This window comes from Strix uralensis, chromosome 5 (assembly GCF_047716275.1).
Source record: "Strix uralensis isolate ZFMK-TIS-50842 chromosome 5, bStrUra1, whole genome shotgun sequence".
NCBI lineage: Eukaryota > Metazoa > Chordata > Aves > Strigiformes > Strigidae > Strix > Strix uralensis.
In genome coordinates, this window is record NC_133976.1 from 85,246,171 (window position 1) to 85,263,439 (window position 17,269).

Here is a 17,269-nt window from a genome sequence, read left to right on the forward strand (position 1 = left end):
TGAATGTTGCTAGTAGCTGCCTGGACACACCTCTGTAGGCAGAGAGTATATATTCTTCATGCTATACACACGGGATATATAAAATTGCACTGATTATCATATAATATGTTCAGAAATATCCCTTATAACTGCTTTTCCTATTAAAAAAAAAGTTATTGCATCTTCATTTTCAGAATATTTATCAGGCACGCCCTACTGCCTTCACAATGATGTGTCACCGTCAAGGTCAAGAGAAATACTCTGCACACCTGTGCTCCTATCTATATCCTCATGACAGAAACCTTGCCAGTCCGTTTATGCACATGAAGACAAAATGGAGAATGGTGTTAATATGTAAAGTTTGAGAAATCTTTGGTTTACGTTAATGCTTAATATAGTTAGTGAATTTTACAAATACTAAGTGTTGACTTAGGCAGCCTTACTGACCTTCTGAAGTCCCACTGTATATTCTCATTACAACGTTCTTACTTAGAAGGCACTCTGAAATTTATCTTATTTTCCACATTAGGGTAACACAAGAAGAGATCTTTTGTTGTTGAAAGCATGCAGTGCCAGTAACAGAACAAGATCCAGCTGCAGGTGTTATGTGTTAGCTTCGAGTTCCTGTTTCATGACTTCAGCATGGGTCACTTGCACGTGTTGGGTTGCAGTATCAAAAGTTACTAATTTATTTTAAAATACTCTTCAGATTTTAAATGCTTTCCCTAAAAATAATCCAGTTAGTCACAATTACTGTTTAAACAGTAGCTGTCAGTAGAATGGTCCACGTTCAACACACTGCTGCTCGTGTTAGATTTTACTCAAGAAAGTGAACATCTACTTCAGAAGGGTTTTTTTAAAGAAACATTTATGGGATGTTCTAGTTGCTAGAATAAACAGCTCTCAAGAATCGCAACTTCCTCCAGAATCTTTATGTCGAGGCAGCCTCTTTTCTACAGCTACTTTTAAACAGATCAAATTGTGTCTTATCACAGATTTCTTTGTTTAATTTATTTGACTCAGCCCAGCTAAACACAGTCCCAGTTTTCCAAAAGATGGACAAAACTGGACTGAAGTGCCTCAGATCCAGAGTGTCTTTGCTGTACTCCTCATAATTCAGCCGATTCATCAGTGTCTTTTATCACTTGTTTGTAAACTGCTGATGCTACAGTAATAGAGAATTATACGAATAGGCTAGGAAATGCACTAGAATGAGAAGGATCTCTGCAGCCACCAAAGTCTGCTAAAAGTCTTCTGTCAGGACTCTCTCCATTCCATCTTGTCTGGCTTCTCCAGCAGATGTAGACCTAAAAAAATCCAGTCCACACAGTCAGAGCTGACTTCCTGTAAAAGAAAAGCAGAGGAAAACCTGCCAACATTGTTATTAGTAGGTGCAAAAGAAACTGTTTACAGTAACAAATTTCTTGTTCTTTCCTGGACTTGAATTATGTGGTGTTTGCATGACAAGATATTTGAGTTCTTCAGTATTTCCTCTGCTGTTTATGGTTATTTCTCTGTGATGACATAAGTCCCATTTTTTTCTCATCACTATTAGCCCTGTAATACTTGAGACAGAATTATTATTTTTAAAATTGAAGAGTGAAAGAAAAAAAGGAGAAATAGATGCAGATAATAAAGATCCAGTTTCTCTACAAGTGACCATGAGGCAGAACCCCGAATGCATTACAAATACAGTATTTTTCAGTTTTTCATGCACCATCACTAGTTACTAAAAATTGCTACACAGATGAAGTTTTTTGTTGCTATTTATTATAGCTGCTACTTATAACTCTATTTTTGGCAGATGTGCTGTTCAATTAGTACATGTCTGTGGTCATTTTTTTTATTGATTCTTTTTTCATCCTAGCAAGCTTTTCCAGAAATCTAAAAAAAAAATAAAAATACTGTAATCTGTATTTTTATAATTAAACACTTCATCTGAGTGGCTTTTCATGAGCAATAGCTTAATTCTATCACAGAGAAATTAATTAAGATTAAACAGGTACTGATGTAGCGATCCACTTACAAGTACACTAACTTGAAATCAACAGACCTGTAGACTGGCCTTACAATTTACCCCAGGATATAGTCTTTGTATACTTCTTTAGTATACTTCTTTATACTTGTTCTTTAGAACAAGTGTTCTTCCTTTATTTTGAGATGCACACACATTTACAAAAGCATTTCCAGTTACAGTACAACTGAAGCCACTTTATTCTTATTTGAAACTATGATTTTGCATTAAACAATGTATATGGGAAAGAAGAACGGACGTTATTTAGAAACTCATAAGCAGAAAGATACCGGAGATGTTAGATAAGTGTGTGTTTGCTGTGTATAGTCAAATCATAGATTATGTTACTACTATTTTCCTTTTTCCATTTTTGTGATTTCCCATCTTCTTAGTGAAAAAGCCAGCATTTCCAAGGGCTCTGTCATCTCTCTCAATAAGAGATTATGGTTCCTCTTTAATTTTTCCAGTCAGATTCAATTTCACATTGACCATTCAATAAGCAAAAATTTACTGGTGAAAGAGGGAATTTGCTGCTGTGATCGAATCCCACCCCTGATTAACATTCTGAGTGCACAGAGCAGTGTCACAGTAATTACCACGTTGCTGTGTAATACCCTCTGCCTCTACTAAAGCTAAGTCAACCTGGGTTGGATTTGGTTGCTTGAAACACAGTGGGAAGACACTTGGCAAACTTCTCTGCAATTGTGCTCTTCAGATCTATGCAGAATAGATTATGAATGCTGAAGCCTGACTTTCTGGTCATGTTGCACATGTGCACTGCATGTCACATACTCTAGAAGAATGTTACATGCTCTAGAAGCAGTCAAGATATTAGAACTACCAGAGAAAGTAACAGACAGTTGTCTTTAAAAAGTTACAGAAGATGGAAGTAAGAAATAGGAGATTTCTTGCTGAGGATATTCTCCCTTTTGGGAATGAGGTGTTTCATTTCAGAAGATTTACTGCCTCAGCCTCCAGGTTAGTACAGAAAGAGAAGGTAACAGGGAGATGTTACATTAAAATTTTCAAGTTTAGTTTACTTCTTTTTTATATCAGCTTGATAATCAGTTAAAAGTTGTACAAAAGACCCTACATCCTACAGAGAAAAACTTTGTGGAAATCCTTAACTAAAATTAGCAGAATGTCTTAACTGACTTTTTAAACTCATACATGTAAATGTAAAAATGTGTAACTGCACTTATCCTTAAAGGATCATTGTCATCTTTCCAGATTCTTTTTTCAGTTATAACATGCAGCTCCTATGTAAAAAGTCTCTCCTGAAGCAATAGTTATATTTTGATCAATCTTTTCGAATATATTTGTAATAAGCATCCACTTTTAATGGTATTCTGTTACAACCTCAGTACCAATAACAGTATCCTTCTCCTCCAGTGCATCACTAATGATTTAAACAAACCCAATAATACAATGCTAGGACACTTAATATAATTGAAGATAGGAATCAAGTAACAGTTGAGGTTCACTGTACAAGAATTTATATTGTCTCTTATTATTTGAAGGCTCTCCATGACTGCTATCTGATACCTCTTCATCAGTTAGAATAGGTACGATATTTCAAGCAGTAGTTTTGTCTTCCTTTTATGCAACATAAGCATATCAACAGATACTTTGCCCTATGTGGTAGCAGTTTATTTTAGTTCATACAATTTATTTACTGTTTTTATTCTTATTTATGCAGGTATTAAAAGTAATATGGATTTCCATTAAGATATACTATGATTATAATCAGTTTAAGAATTCTGCTGACCTAGTAAAGAGCACTAAACTTAAAGACCAAGCACACCTTAAACTGCACACCAAGCTGTTCTCTATTGTCCAGGTAAAATAACATGAGATCAGCAGAATTTGGCTTCAGCATTGCAAAATATAACTGTCATGGAATGCATTATAATTATTGCTTGATTTACAATAGCGCCTAAAATGACAAGCAGGATCAGGACCCTATGATGCTGTCTTTTAATAAACAACATTTTCTTAATCGGCATATAATGCCAAGTTAGAAAATGCACTTTCATAATATAAACTTCTCTTTATTCTTAATATTTCAATTTAACAATTCCCTTCTTTCCAAAAGCCTACTGAAGTGACAGTATCATTAGCAAGGTCGCGTACTTTGTCACATTTGTTTCATCTCAGTGCATGGTTATTGCTGTGCTTAATGAGGTCAAGAACAATGGTGCCCGAAGTCATGACATCCCAGAGTTATCTCCTTTCTGGATCTCTCAAAATCTTGAATATCAGATCTCATTTTGCTGGGCCCAACATCGTCTTTACCACACAACCATTAACCAAAGCGATCACTGCTCTGGGCAGATGAGAGTGACATATGCTTCCATAGCACATACAGCCCACAATGGCATCGGCACAGCATCTGTCTGATAGAAATTAATGCACTTGAAACTTAGCTGAACTATGGTGGAAAAGTCATGGAACTGAATCCTTTTCACAATTCTTTCCCACAGAGGAAAACATACTCCTTTGTCAACTCTTCCCCTTGATTCTCCAGCTTTTATCTCCCCTCTCCTTGTAGTGGGAGACAAGTAGCAACAGGATACCAAGATAAGAGACTGAGTTGCCGAATATATATTCCTCATGGAAAAGTGAAATTTATCCTGCAGGATTCTGGAATGATAGTTAACCCACACAAGTAATTTGCTGATCAGAGGTTTTTCACACCAAAAAAAAAGAAAAAAAATACCAGCCGAACACAAGACATCCTTGCTGAAAGTGGAGTAGAAAAAAATGAAAATGTGTGCATTTGTTAAGAGATGAGTGTTGGACTACTGGTGACCCATCAGGACTCATGAAAACGAGAGAAAAATTCAGAAACAAAGATTCTGAAAATTCTGATGTTTTGTGTGAGAACAAATGGATGGTTGGATTCATTCCCACCACCATGTTCCGTCTTTCAAGTGTAAGGAATATCAGATCTTGCCTAGAAATAGTATGCTGGTCTAAGGGTAATTAATATCTAAGGTCTTTAAGGTAATTAATAACTAAGGTCTTTTGTGAAATAAGGACAGTGTTGACTTAGAAGTTTTACTGGTGACATACAAGAGAAATTGCACAAAAGCAAAGAGTTAACAATGAATAAAAATAATTCCCTCGCTTGTCTCTCCTCATCCTGAACCATACAGCAATTACAAATTTGGCAAGATAAAGAGGTAAAATATATAAACTAGGAGGCATTCACTCTTCTCATATGTTCGTCATGTAAGGATTTATCTGCTGTTTATAACCACTGAGCTCTAAAGTTTTTAAGTCTGCTTTGGAAATGTTCCCTTCAAAGACAAGCTGTTCATAATACTAGTCCAAAGGAAGACGGGTGACATTTTGTTCCCGGGTTTCATCTCGGTGAGTGAAAAGCTTAACCGTTTGTATCTGTTGTTCTGGGACACTGTTCTTCTTCATGCACTGCTAGCATAGGTGCCCCAGCTGGCCTTGGAACAGATTTATTGTTGCTAAACTTGGTTGAAAGCTAAGTGGAACAGGCCTGTTGTGGCAGATTGTGGGGGGCTGGTGGCAAACTGATAGGGCCTGAAGAGATGGGGGGTCTCACCTGATCTGAATGGCTCACGTCCGTCTTCTGCCTGACCTAACAAGGTGATGATTTCACACATAGCCCTGAGTGAGCATCAGATAACACCAATTTAAAGAACAAGCGTTCAGATTTTCCATTTCAGTTTTTGGTCTTTATAAATGGTGGTATAATTTGAATTAACAAATCACAGAGAACATTTAAGTATTTTACCGGGTCACCATTTGGGAGCACTGTTCTTTATTCACACTGCTGCGACCTGTGCTGTGCCATGCTGTCTTTATACCTCATTCACACACATTTCTTTGCATCAGAGATGCTTCCCACAGTGACATTCAACATCCTGCGGGTACACTCACCTTCTATAAGGACACACTAGCCCATAGCTCTTTGATGATGTAAATCACTGATTTGAGAGCAAACAGCAATAAGGGTTGGAGCTCCCAAGTGTTAGTTTCCCAAGCAACCTAATCTGAAGAAGCATTTTAAAAATGGGAATTCCTGTAATCTTACCAAGACTGACTGAAGAAAACCTTACACATGCACCTTGCTGGGTTGTGGGGGGCGTGATCTGGGAGCTCTTCTGCACGTCAAATGCTTAGTACATTTTTGCGGGAGGTTAACACGATTAAGGTTGACTCCTAGTTAACTGCTGGGGGTTACCTGTAATTTTGGGGAGCGGGCAGGGGAGGGGAGGGGAGGTGGGGCTCGCGGGGCCAGAACCTCTTGGCACTCTCCAGGGTGCTGAATGTTGTGAGCGCCTACACGAGGGAGTCACCCAGATGCGCCTTCGACAACCTCTTGTGCTTTCCCCCTCTTGTCATTCCTACAGGCTGAGGACAGACGCGGGAGCTGTGATTGTGGGCAGTACCATTGGGTGTATACAGTTATACAGCGCTCTTTTTATTTCCAGACCAAAAACTGCATCCTTCAAATGAAGGCGCTCGTTTTCTCAACGGTAATTTTACACTGCCGTCCTTCTCACCCTTCCATTGGGGTTGCATCTTCACCATGTTGCCCAGTGCTTTGGTATGGAACATTTAGTAGCATTATTGTACCTGCCACTGCAACCAGCACTTCTTCCCTCTTCGTTGCACAAAATGGCAGAATTTGCCTGGATAGAATGGATGGTTGGGGTAAAAGCAATAAATGAATGAAACAGAATAAGCAAAAGGAGGAAAACCATGTAGTTGGTTTCAGTTTGGGTTTGCTATATGTCTGTTGGCAGTGATTTTTATCTTAAAAGAGCTGGGTATTTTTCTCTGTCTTTATGGTCAAAGGTTGCCGAATAGCTTTTTAACCAACCACTCAAAACCAGAATTAGAGACTTCCAAAAGAGAATTTCAGTCCATATGCTTGCAATGTTGATGAAATTTCAAAAAATGGAAAGGATGGGTATGGTAGGAACAGACAGACAAACTGATCTGGAAGTTGCTACTGGTTCCCCCTATAATAACTGTGTGAAATAATTAATTAATTATTATTTCCACCAGGCAGATAGAATTTTTTAATTAGAGTCAGCATAACAACCATATTTTAAAGTATAAGATCTAGTTTAGATCTTATACTAGGATCTATATAAGGTCTATACATATATATCATAGTAAGAGACTGACATTTTCTTCATGTCACAGCTGTTGCTAATTTCAGGTATTTCTTGAAGAACTCACAGTTTCTGTTTCTTTTTTCATGTAAAACATTTTATTTTCAGTTTGAACAGAGAAAAAAAAAAACAACTGTGTAAGTGAAGGAATCACCTTAATTTCTTACAGCAATTCCATCATGGAAATGAGAGATTTATAGAATTGTTAGATACTACTCTGGGTCAAGCAGCCAGCCTTGCAGTCTATCTATATTAACACTAAAATAATGAAGCTGTGCCAACATGCATAAAAGGCCATTTGGCATTTCAGATCTTCCCCCATGTAGTAAAATACTACAATATTTTGTACTTGACAAACCGTTGGCAGTGAATGGAAGCCCAGTGTCACAATCTGCTGTTTTTTTATGAACCATCCTTCCAATATCATAGTACACAAGTCATGATAATCTTAATTGATCTTCAGCATGTCCTTATGAAGAAGAATAATGGTGTTCATGGTGCACATTACTTGGATTGCAAAGTGCTCTACAGACAACTGAACTACCTGACAGATTTGCAAGACAGGTATTACCCCATTTTCAATCTGCAGTTCAAAAATGAACAGTACAGGGAGTGCTGTTATGTGAACTTGGAGCTCAAGCCTATACCCCATGCCAAGATCCATAATTACTCACAGTAGGCTTTGGTTTACAGTCCCTTGTAAGACCATTGGTTCACCAGGCGGGGAAGCCCCAGCAGAAAACAAGGGTTGGCATTTTGCCCCTTACAGGCAGCCTGGACGCAACCAGTTCAAGGCACACAACATGCTGAATTTGTGCCTTAACATGATCATTGCTAAGAAAAAATTCTATAGTTAAACCAGAATGGTCCATGGCATTCAGCAGTCTCTTATCTTCTAGGTATCTGGTTCTGGAAGTGGAATTCACAAACCCAAAACGGATGTTCAAGAGCATTGTATGCAGAAAGCTTAGGTCCTGAGAATGGAATTTGAAATGAACAGAGGAGCATGGGAATATTTCACAACTCTCTATTATTTACTGTTCAAAATCTTTTCTATCATTTGGGTTCCATATTATTCCTTTATGTTTCTTGCATGACTGATTAATACGTTTTTTCTAAAATACAACCTCCAGAGGAGACACTGATGGTGATAATCAATAGAAAATGGGTTTCATCCTGTGTTTAGGATAGTTTCCTGAGAAGTGTCTCCTTGTCAAGAAGGGATTTAAATCTGCATCTCAAAACCAGACATTTCCCTGTGCCTCCCCACCCAGGCTTTTTGGTTATAAGTCATCATGTTTACTGTGCTTAGTGCTAAATACCGTGTTGTCACTGTGGGGTAGATACACTATGAGCGTGTGGGCTGCATCAGGCACATCAGGATTAAATGGGAGATGAGAAGTGAACCCAGCTATAAAAGCCACACTTTTATATATATGCAGTTGCAGGACGTTATATGAATATATAATTTTACTGGGGAAAACTTCAGCAGTTAGACATTCCTGAAATCATGCATTTCCATTTCATGGAAGTCATAAATTTGTTAGGTGACTAACTGGCTTTTGAAAGTTTGACCCAAAGATGTGATATACTACATCTGGGGGTGTGTGATAGAATGAGTTCCTGTCTTCCACAGTTCACTCTAATAAGATCTTAACACTAAATCATCTTTTCCTTGACCAAGAAATAGGAGTCAGATGCTCTGGGTTCTATTTCTGCAGTGGGTTCAGACCTGCTGCTATTATGTTGAGTTTTGTGTTTGCAGTGAAGCTGAGTACTACTTTTCCCTCAAAGGAAACTTATTTTAAACCTTAAAATATCCAAGATAATTATTGTTTGGTTGGGGTTTTTTGAATGCATTTTTTTCTACATACTTCAGCTAGTTATTTAGAGCTTGAACAATTATATTCAAGAGAGGTCAGAGGTGAGAACAGACAGCAATTTTTGTATTTAGGAAATTACCGTCTGGAAAAGTTAATACAGCAGAGAGTATAGATGTATTAATTAATGCAGAAAGCATTTAAAAGCATGAGCAAAAACCTGGAGAAGGACTTCTGTGGCCCTAGTCAGGTATTAGTCCTTCTCAGAGGCTCACCTGCAGCACTATCTGGAATACTGCATTCAATTCTGCGCACAGTGTAACCCGAGTCACACAGCATCCAAGGACGGTGTTCTGGAGGGGTTGATTTTTACAGAAGTGAAAACTTGAGACTGATCAGAATTCATCATTCATCAGAAAAAGAAAGGAACTAAGAACATTTTTTTTTTTTTCAGTGGTATGGAAATATAACTGGGAAACTAAGAAAGTCACTTTCTGAGATAATCTTTCCAAGGAATGAGAGGTCTTAGCCCCATGAACAATTACGATAAAAGTTGAAGACCATGTACAGTGGCAACATTTCCCCACTGCCAGAACAAAAGATGAAATGGTTACCTCTGTTTCATTCCTGGCCACGTGACTGTGGAAGAATGGGAAGCACCTCATGTTCAGAGTGCTGGCATTTCGGACAACATTCTGATTTCTGTTACAAAAAGGAGAAAAGCAGAGAAACAGTAGTATTCATTTTCTCCTTCCTGATGAGAAAGTTCATAAATAAAATGAGGAGTTTGATGCTCAAATGGTTATGTTTGGGATTCTCTTCCTCCCAGATTAATAAAAAACCATGAGTTCAGAAAGGCAACAAATAATAGAGAACTCTGATTTTCCATTACTCAATGTAACATAATGAAGTGCTGCTTTTGGTTTTGCCAAAACTTTGATGGAGAAAACCAAACAACTGATGCTGCCTGTTTAGATTTACCCAATATGAAAGCCTGCTGCAGAGCCTCCAACTACAAGCAACACCTAATTCAGTTTTTTAAAAGATGTGCAGTAAGAAAATGCCACTTTTAACCCATTGCAATTAAGTGTGTGCAGATAAGAAAAGGACTGGGAGGGAAAGGAGGACAATCCTCAGCAAAATTAAGCTGTTGCTTGTGATTGCTTGTTTTGACAACAGGAAGAAGCAGAAGTAACTCCTCTCTGAAACTGTCAAAACTGTTCCCCAGTTCTTTCTCTGCCTTTTCCAAGAGCAGCCATGTAAGGCAGATAGAAGGGAGGGACCCTGCATTACTCAGGGTGGGACTTGATAAGCTGGGGGCAGAGCTAGGCAGCAATTTCTCTCCCTGCACCTATCCAGGGAGGCTGCTGTGTGGAGCTAAGGGAACAGTGAAGAGGAGGAGTAGAAGGACTTGTGACAAGAGAAAGTAGGTACTGTTTGCCAGCTGGTTTCATGTTTTTCTGTGCTTTATGTCTGACTGTGTGGGATGCCCTGTTTGGATTAAACAGGCTAGAAAATGTGTTTCAGGTGGCTTTGTTTGCAACTGCTGGGTAGCCAGCCTCTGCTGCAAGCACTTGTCTACGTAGCCTCAGCACCCTAAAATGCTGAATGGTATGGAGGGAGTGGACTTTGCATAGGAATTTCTTATGTTCTTGTTGTAGATTGACTTGGATGAAGGGCTTTGTGTTTTAAGTTTAATGTTTGGTCCCTCCAGCTTTTTGTTGTTAAGAGAACTGATGAGAGAAAGGAAGTATTTCTCTGTCTGCTATAGGGCTAATGTAGAAATGCATCAGTCCACCTTACCATGACTAGCGTTAAGAAAGGAGCACGTTATAACAAGTCCACTACTCCGTGTAAATATTTTGTGGAATAACTTGGAGGGATCTGTTCAGATGTACTACAATGGGATTTCGACCACTATACATGCCGATCTTTAAGCAACAACAAAAAGTAAGCCTCATTTAAAAAGAAGGCTGAAATTGTCTCTAAATTACTCTATTCTGCTGAGGCTAAAGTAACTCAAAATGTGGGTGTGAGTCTCTTCTGACAGAGGAGCAGTCAGCTGCAACCCCCAGGCATGTGGGATTTGTACTGCAGATAGCAGTACATTACAATATGACATTACAGACATGATTTTGATATTAACGTCAACAGTGCTTTGAAGTTAGTCATCTCTCATGACACTTGTAATGTTTTCATATTTTCATTTTAGCTAAGCATTTTAAATAAGGAAGCTTTTCATGGTAGTGTGTAAGAAATGAGGCAGTGCAAAAAACACTTCAGAAAGACAGCTGCTCTCAGTCTCACAAAATGATTAATATTGCTGCTAAGGATCTGTGTATTAGCAGAATTTTAAGTCTGTCCCATGAAATATATATTGATCAATAAGAGCCTTATTTTCTATTGTTTTCTCTAGGTACTTGCTTGAGAGTAGCAAAGTTAGCAGCAAACATTAAATGGCTTAAAGAAAATCAAGAATTGGGCCAGAGGTCTTTGATCTTTTCCCTTGTAACAATATTAACCTCCCAGTGACAGTTATTGTTAATGGCATCCTCCTTTTTACATTTGAGAAAAATTGTTCCTGCGTACCCTGGACTGCAACATCAGATCCCATGAGGTGACTGAAATAATTTATTCAAGTCTTAAAATCTTTCTGTGACATTGACACTAGCTAATATCTCTTGAGGTGTAGGTGTTGAAGTTCAAAATCCCAATCTAGTGTGTTTCAGGCAACAGTAAGTTTATAAATTCCAGGAAATTTTCACACTTCCACGTCTAATCAGGACACTTCAGGAACTGCTCAGCTTAAAATAATATCATCGGATCAGCTCTCCAGACAACGCTGCTGCTGTCCTAGTGTTGCACTCTATTTAAATAGTTTTCAACTTCCTTCTTCACAAATGTAACTTTGTATCTTAATTTTCTTTCTTTCTCCAGGAGTTTTAACCTTTTTCCTTCCCCAGCCTTCTGTTACTTCTGATGTCTAGCACGTGTTGTTGTCTAACGTGCTTTTCTGATTTAATTTCAGAGACTGTGAATTACAGCAGGTGACAGGCTGATAGCTCACACTTGTGCCACAGAGAAGCTCCGTGATAACAGCAGAAAGTCATCTTAGCTGCTGGAGAACACCCTGGACAGGGAGGACATACAATACCTTCTTTATGATTTTAAATATTGATCAGGGTTACTAATACCTGTGTGTTGTTACAGAATGTCCTGTGATAGAGGAGAAACTGTTGGGCACCCGATGTATAACCTCTGTGGACAGGTTCAAGGCTCCAATTCCCAGCTGAGCAGTCTGAATGGAAACAGGAAATCTGCAGCATTGCTGGAAGTCAGGGGGAACTTAAGCAATATGCAGTATTCTTCTGTGGCGCTGGATCCTGATGCCTCGGTGAATAATGGATCTGGGATTCCCCACAACCCCGAGAAAGGCACAAAGGCTGCAGCCTTGACAGAAAGTGAAGCCCACAGGGCCTGTACAACAAAGTGTTTCCATAGCCGTTATTTGACTAAAACTAGTACACAAGGAGACGTCTACAACTTCCTGGAGAGGCCCAGTGGATGGAAGTGTTTTATCTATCATTTTACTGTGTAAGTACCTACATTTTCAAATAATATCTTTGGTGTAATAAAAATCTGAAACTGTCCACTTAAGCAGCCAGAAATCATAGTACTTGAGCTCCCGGTCTGAAAACCTGTTGACACTGTATTTAAGTTTTCACAGAATCACAGAATTGTCTAGGTTGGAAAAGACCTTGAAGATCATCCAGTCCAACCATTAACCTAACATTGACAGTTCCCAACTACACCAGATCCCTCAGCACTAAGTCGACCCTACTCTTAAACCCCTTCAGGGATGGGGACTCCACCACCTCCCTGGGCAGCCCATTCCAATGCCTAACAACCCATTCTGTAAAAAAATGCTTCCTAATATCCAGTCTAAACCTTCCCTGGCACAACTTGAGGCCATTACCTCTTGTCCTGTTGCTTATTACTTGGTTAAAGAGACTCATCCCCCCTCTCTGCAACCTCCTTTCAGGTAGCTGTAGAGGGTGATGAGATCTCGCCTCAGCCTCCTCTTCTCCAGACTAAACCCCCCCAGTTCCCTCAGCCGCTCCCCATCAGACCTGTGCTCCAGACCCTGCACCAGCTTCGTTGCCCTTCTCTGGACACGCTCGAATTGCATGAGTAATCCCCCCTGAAGCCAGTTTCCCAGAGGATCAGCCTCTCTATCCATTAACATTTCCAGAGGAGGGCTTTTTATTCTTCACATGATATTTGTCTTCAAAGATGTACACTGTATATTTGATGTTTCTGAGGGGAAGTCCTATATGCTCATGGCAGTTTTTATTGCTGCCTTAGCTGCTTTACATTGTTCTAACTTCAGACACTGCAGTTTTTAGCATGAGATGTGGAAGGTTCAGCTGTGGTCAGATAAGTCACGTTTTTATAAATCTGGTTTGCTCATGCTGAAGTGTCAAAACATTTAATTTGTTGGACAAACATTTAATCATAATATTACTAATTTGAATTAATCTAAAATCATGAACACCTGAGTACAATTTTAGGAAAATGTTTTTCATTATACCATCCATGTAATACATGCAAGGAGGAAATTAAGGCTTCCATTTACTCTTCTAAAACAGTGGTTAATATATTAATACAGCTGCTACTCTTCTCTTTGAGCTGCTTATGATATCTGTCAAGTTTAGCAAAACCTCAATTACTATTTTGAATGCTGCTTAACAGAATGATGATTTGTCATCTTAGCTGTAGAAAGGATCCAACTGTGGAAGTTTTACTGGCTATAGTGAATGCAGACTGAGCCAAAAGTCCTTGCTTTTGTTATAAAATTAGCATATGTCCTAAAAAAATGCAGAGTGTTTAAATTATTCTGTTTGTCTCATATGAACTTTTCTATGGCCTGACTGCATTTAGGGAAAAACATTATCAGTTACTGCAGTCAGGAACTGCCCAGATAAATATATGGTAATTATAAGAACAAATCATAACGCTTCTGTGTGGCATAAAATAGATAGTGTTATTAATGCTTGCTTCCTTTCAGCCCTCAAAAACATATATGGATATTTTTAAAAGGATTTTTTGATTTTTAAGATTTTGCCAAGTAAAAGGATAGGGTCTCTTTCAAGGACTATGTACTTATAGTAATTCCTGAGGCTTAAACTGATGTAATTTGTGTAGATTTAAATATGTGAACAGTCATGTTTTAAGCCTGTTTGAGGTTAGGACTTATTAATTTTGCTAAAATGCATTTGTTTCATCATCTGTGCTGCTTTTACCTCAGACTAAGGTTGACCTTTAATACATACTTATATTCTGCAATGGGCATTAAAATAAAAAAATAAAAATCTATACACACACACACACCCCCCATAGTAGAAAATTGGAGAAAAGATTGGTATTACTAACAGAAAACTTTTTTTTTTTAACAGTACAACGACTCCTAATTTAAATGAAAGAATATGTAAATCGACCTTTTTAAGAGCTTTTTCTTTGAGATTGCTTGAAAGGAGACTTTTTAAACATAGTTTTTGGCCAGCATTTTGTCTTAAGTATATTTGTCCTAATAATTACCCTAAGAGCTACGTGGTGTGTTCATTTATATAACAAGTTTCTGTTTTGGAAAGAACATACTAGATAACATTAAATATCATTAAATTTAAACACTGTTAAAGCAATAAAGTGTTAATCTAAAATACAATTCATTTCTTAAATGAGAACAACCTGTAATTTATTTAAAAAGTTTCCCATGTTCTATCTGTGGTTTTGGGGTAGTTTATGTAGAGTTGATCTGATGATGACTATTTTCATAACAAATCCAATCTTCCAAGTATGTAGCTGATAGTTGTGTAGCTTGGAGGAGCTGGATGTGAAGCATCCCTTCATTGTCCTTTTGTCCTTCATATGCCGCAAAGGCCACATAACTCATGTACAAACTTGTGGGAAGTTTTATCCAAGAGGGACTGGAGTCCGTTCTGATCTGGAGCCAGTTCTGCTAGAAAGAACCTCACTTTCCAGAAACAGGCAAGGCGAGGGAACAGCAAGTGCTCCAGGAGGTGACCTTCCTCTTGCATTCTGAAATTACCAAGATAATCTCATCTCCTATAATATTTGTAGTGTGCCTGATACTTGAAGTTTCTCTTAAGGGAGTAAACTCATGCTTTTAAGGAACTTTATAATGTGTGTTAGAAAAGCGACTTATTTTTGCCTATTTAAATCTGGATTTTGTATTATTTTAGTGGAGTTATCTAGGCTAAAATTATGGTTTCAAACCAAAACATTTGAAGGGGTGTGTTTGCTTGAGAATTCCCCCCCTCCCAGTCCTGAAAACCTTCTCTACTTAGGTAATTTTCACCTTCACTGGAAGTACTGTAAAATACTTAACTCCTGAAATCCCCAAGAACAGAGTAGAGGATCTCACTCACAAGTTAGAAAGAGGTGAGGGCTTGAGAAACAGCTGTGACATGCAATAGCAAAACATTGATCCTAACCAGCCAGTTCTTGTGGCTATGTAAGAGCCTTAAGGTGTTGGATGTCAATATATGTTAAGAGTCCAGCTGTTTGCCATATGGTCCTCAGTCCAGAAAAAGAAATGTGTGCCTGGCTTGAATTTGATTTCTGAACTCAGCTATGCACTTGCTTAAATCACATCCAAATGTTAAGATAGTAGGGTATAACCCTCATATTTTATCTTTTGAGTGGAAAGTATAATACATATTGGTGATGAGTTATGTATGGTAATGAAGTTGCTTGGCAAATCCACACATTTAAAACATTTAATTGTAAGTGGAGCCTTATTTATATGATGAATTTATGTTTCTGAAACATACATTTAATTACAACTGGAATGGTCTTCATTTGGCTAAAATATTGTGTTCACATACATGTGAAGTGAGTGGTGAGGGGTGAAGTTGGAAAGTTTTCCTGATAACAGGATTACTTGACCCCTGTTTAGACATCAGGTAGCAATGATCATAAACCAAAACCAGAATTCAGTGTAGGTGCTCAAAGTGCTAGAATGTAATTGTGGTGGGGAATGTTACACTGCCAAGTTTTTGCCAGCCACCTTGGTTATAGACAAAGGGTGGAGAAGATGGTCCAGCTTTTCTGCCACCTTTTTTAGAGGCAAAGAACCAGAAGTAGGAAGGTGTGACTCAAGCCTATTGTCTTATGACGAACGGCTGAGGGAACTGGGGGGGTTTAGTCTGGAGAAGAGGAGGCTGAGGGGAGACCTCATCACCCTCTACAACTCCCTGAAAGGAGGGTGCAGAGAGGGGGGATGAGTCTCTTGAACCAAGGAACAAGCGCCAGGACAAGAGGGAATGACCTCAAGCTGCGCCAGGGCAGGGTCAGACTGGCTCTTAGGAAGTATTTCTTTGCAAAAGGGGTTGTTGGGCATTGGAATGGGCTGCTCAGGGAGGTGGTGGAGTCCCCATCCCTGGAGGGGTTGAACAGTCAGGTTGACCCAGCGCTGAGGGATCTGGTGGAGTTGAGAATGGTCAGTGTGAGGTTAATGGTTGGACTGGATGATCTTCAAGGTCTTTTCCAACATAGATGATTCTGTGAAAGAAGAGGACCACTATATGTGCACCCACGGGCACTCACACTGAAGTGATGACTGGTAATAGAACAGTATGGTTTTCCTTGTGTTCAGGGAGAAGAGGTAACTGCTTGCTGTCATATGTTACTTTGTTCTGTGAGTGATAGAGGCCACCTTGTGTCAGCCGAAGGCTATGTCTGCATCACAGTGCAGCCCTGTGCCACACAGCTGCACCAGCTCAGGTTCCAGGAAAAAAAACAACTGAGTTTGCACAGATTTGTGCTGAGGCTAAATGGTCGTATATCTCAGCAAGAAAGGTGGATCCACAGTACTTTTTCCCCTCAGATACACTCTGCTGTTTTTACTAACTGCAGTCCAACTGCCTTGTCCTATCTTTTCCATTTCTCTGGAACATCCAGTGACTTCTAATTTTGATCTTTTCAGCTGCTGTTGGCTGGGTGGCTGAATTTTCCAGTTAAAAGACAGAAGCTTAGAGAGAACCTGGGTGGGTAACACTTGGAGTAAGAAGTGAGGAAGCAAAACAAATGTCTACAATGAGTCTGGTGAAAGAGGGACACAGGAGAACCTGGGACCAGGAGACAGAAGGCTAGATTGGATTGTCATAGAAACTGAGACTGGTGCCAGTGATGCTGAAACTGGAGACAAAGCAATACAAGAGCAGGCTAGCTCAAGAACAAAGAGAAGCAGACTTAAGCAGGAAGGACAAAGA

The 17,269-nt window shown here is 39.0% G+C and overlaps 1 protein-coding gene across 2 annotated transcripts in view; it reads left to right on the plus strand.

Moving 5' to 3' along the window:
• Positions 1–10,329: 10,329 nt before the first annotated feature.
• The window catches only part of LOC141944837 (potassium voltage-gated channel subfamily KQT member 1-like), a 507,306-nt gene continuing 500,366 nt past the window's right edge, over positions 10,330–17,269 (plus strand). Inside the window, exons 1-2 of one of the 2 annotated variants that reach the window (XM_074872065.1) lie at positions 10,330–10,401; positions 12,186–12,569. In XM_074872065.1, coding sequence (XP_074728166.1) covers positions 12,187–12,569 — 383 coding nt within the window. In that variant the 5' untranslated portion in view covers positions 10,330–10,401; position 12,186. Of the gene's footprint in view, positions 10,402–12,003; positions 12,570–17,269 lie in introns of both variants that reach the window. The other variant, XM_074872064.1, reaches the window with a different exon arrangement.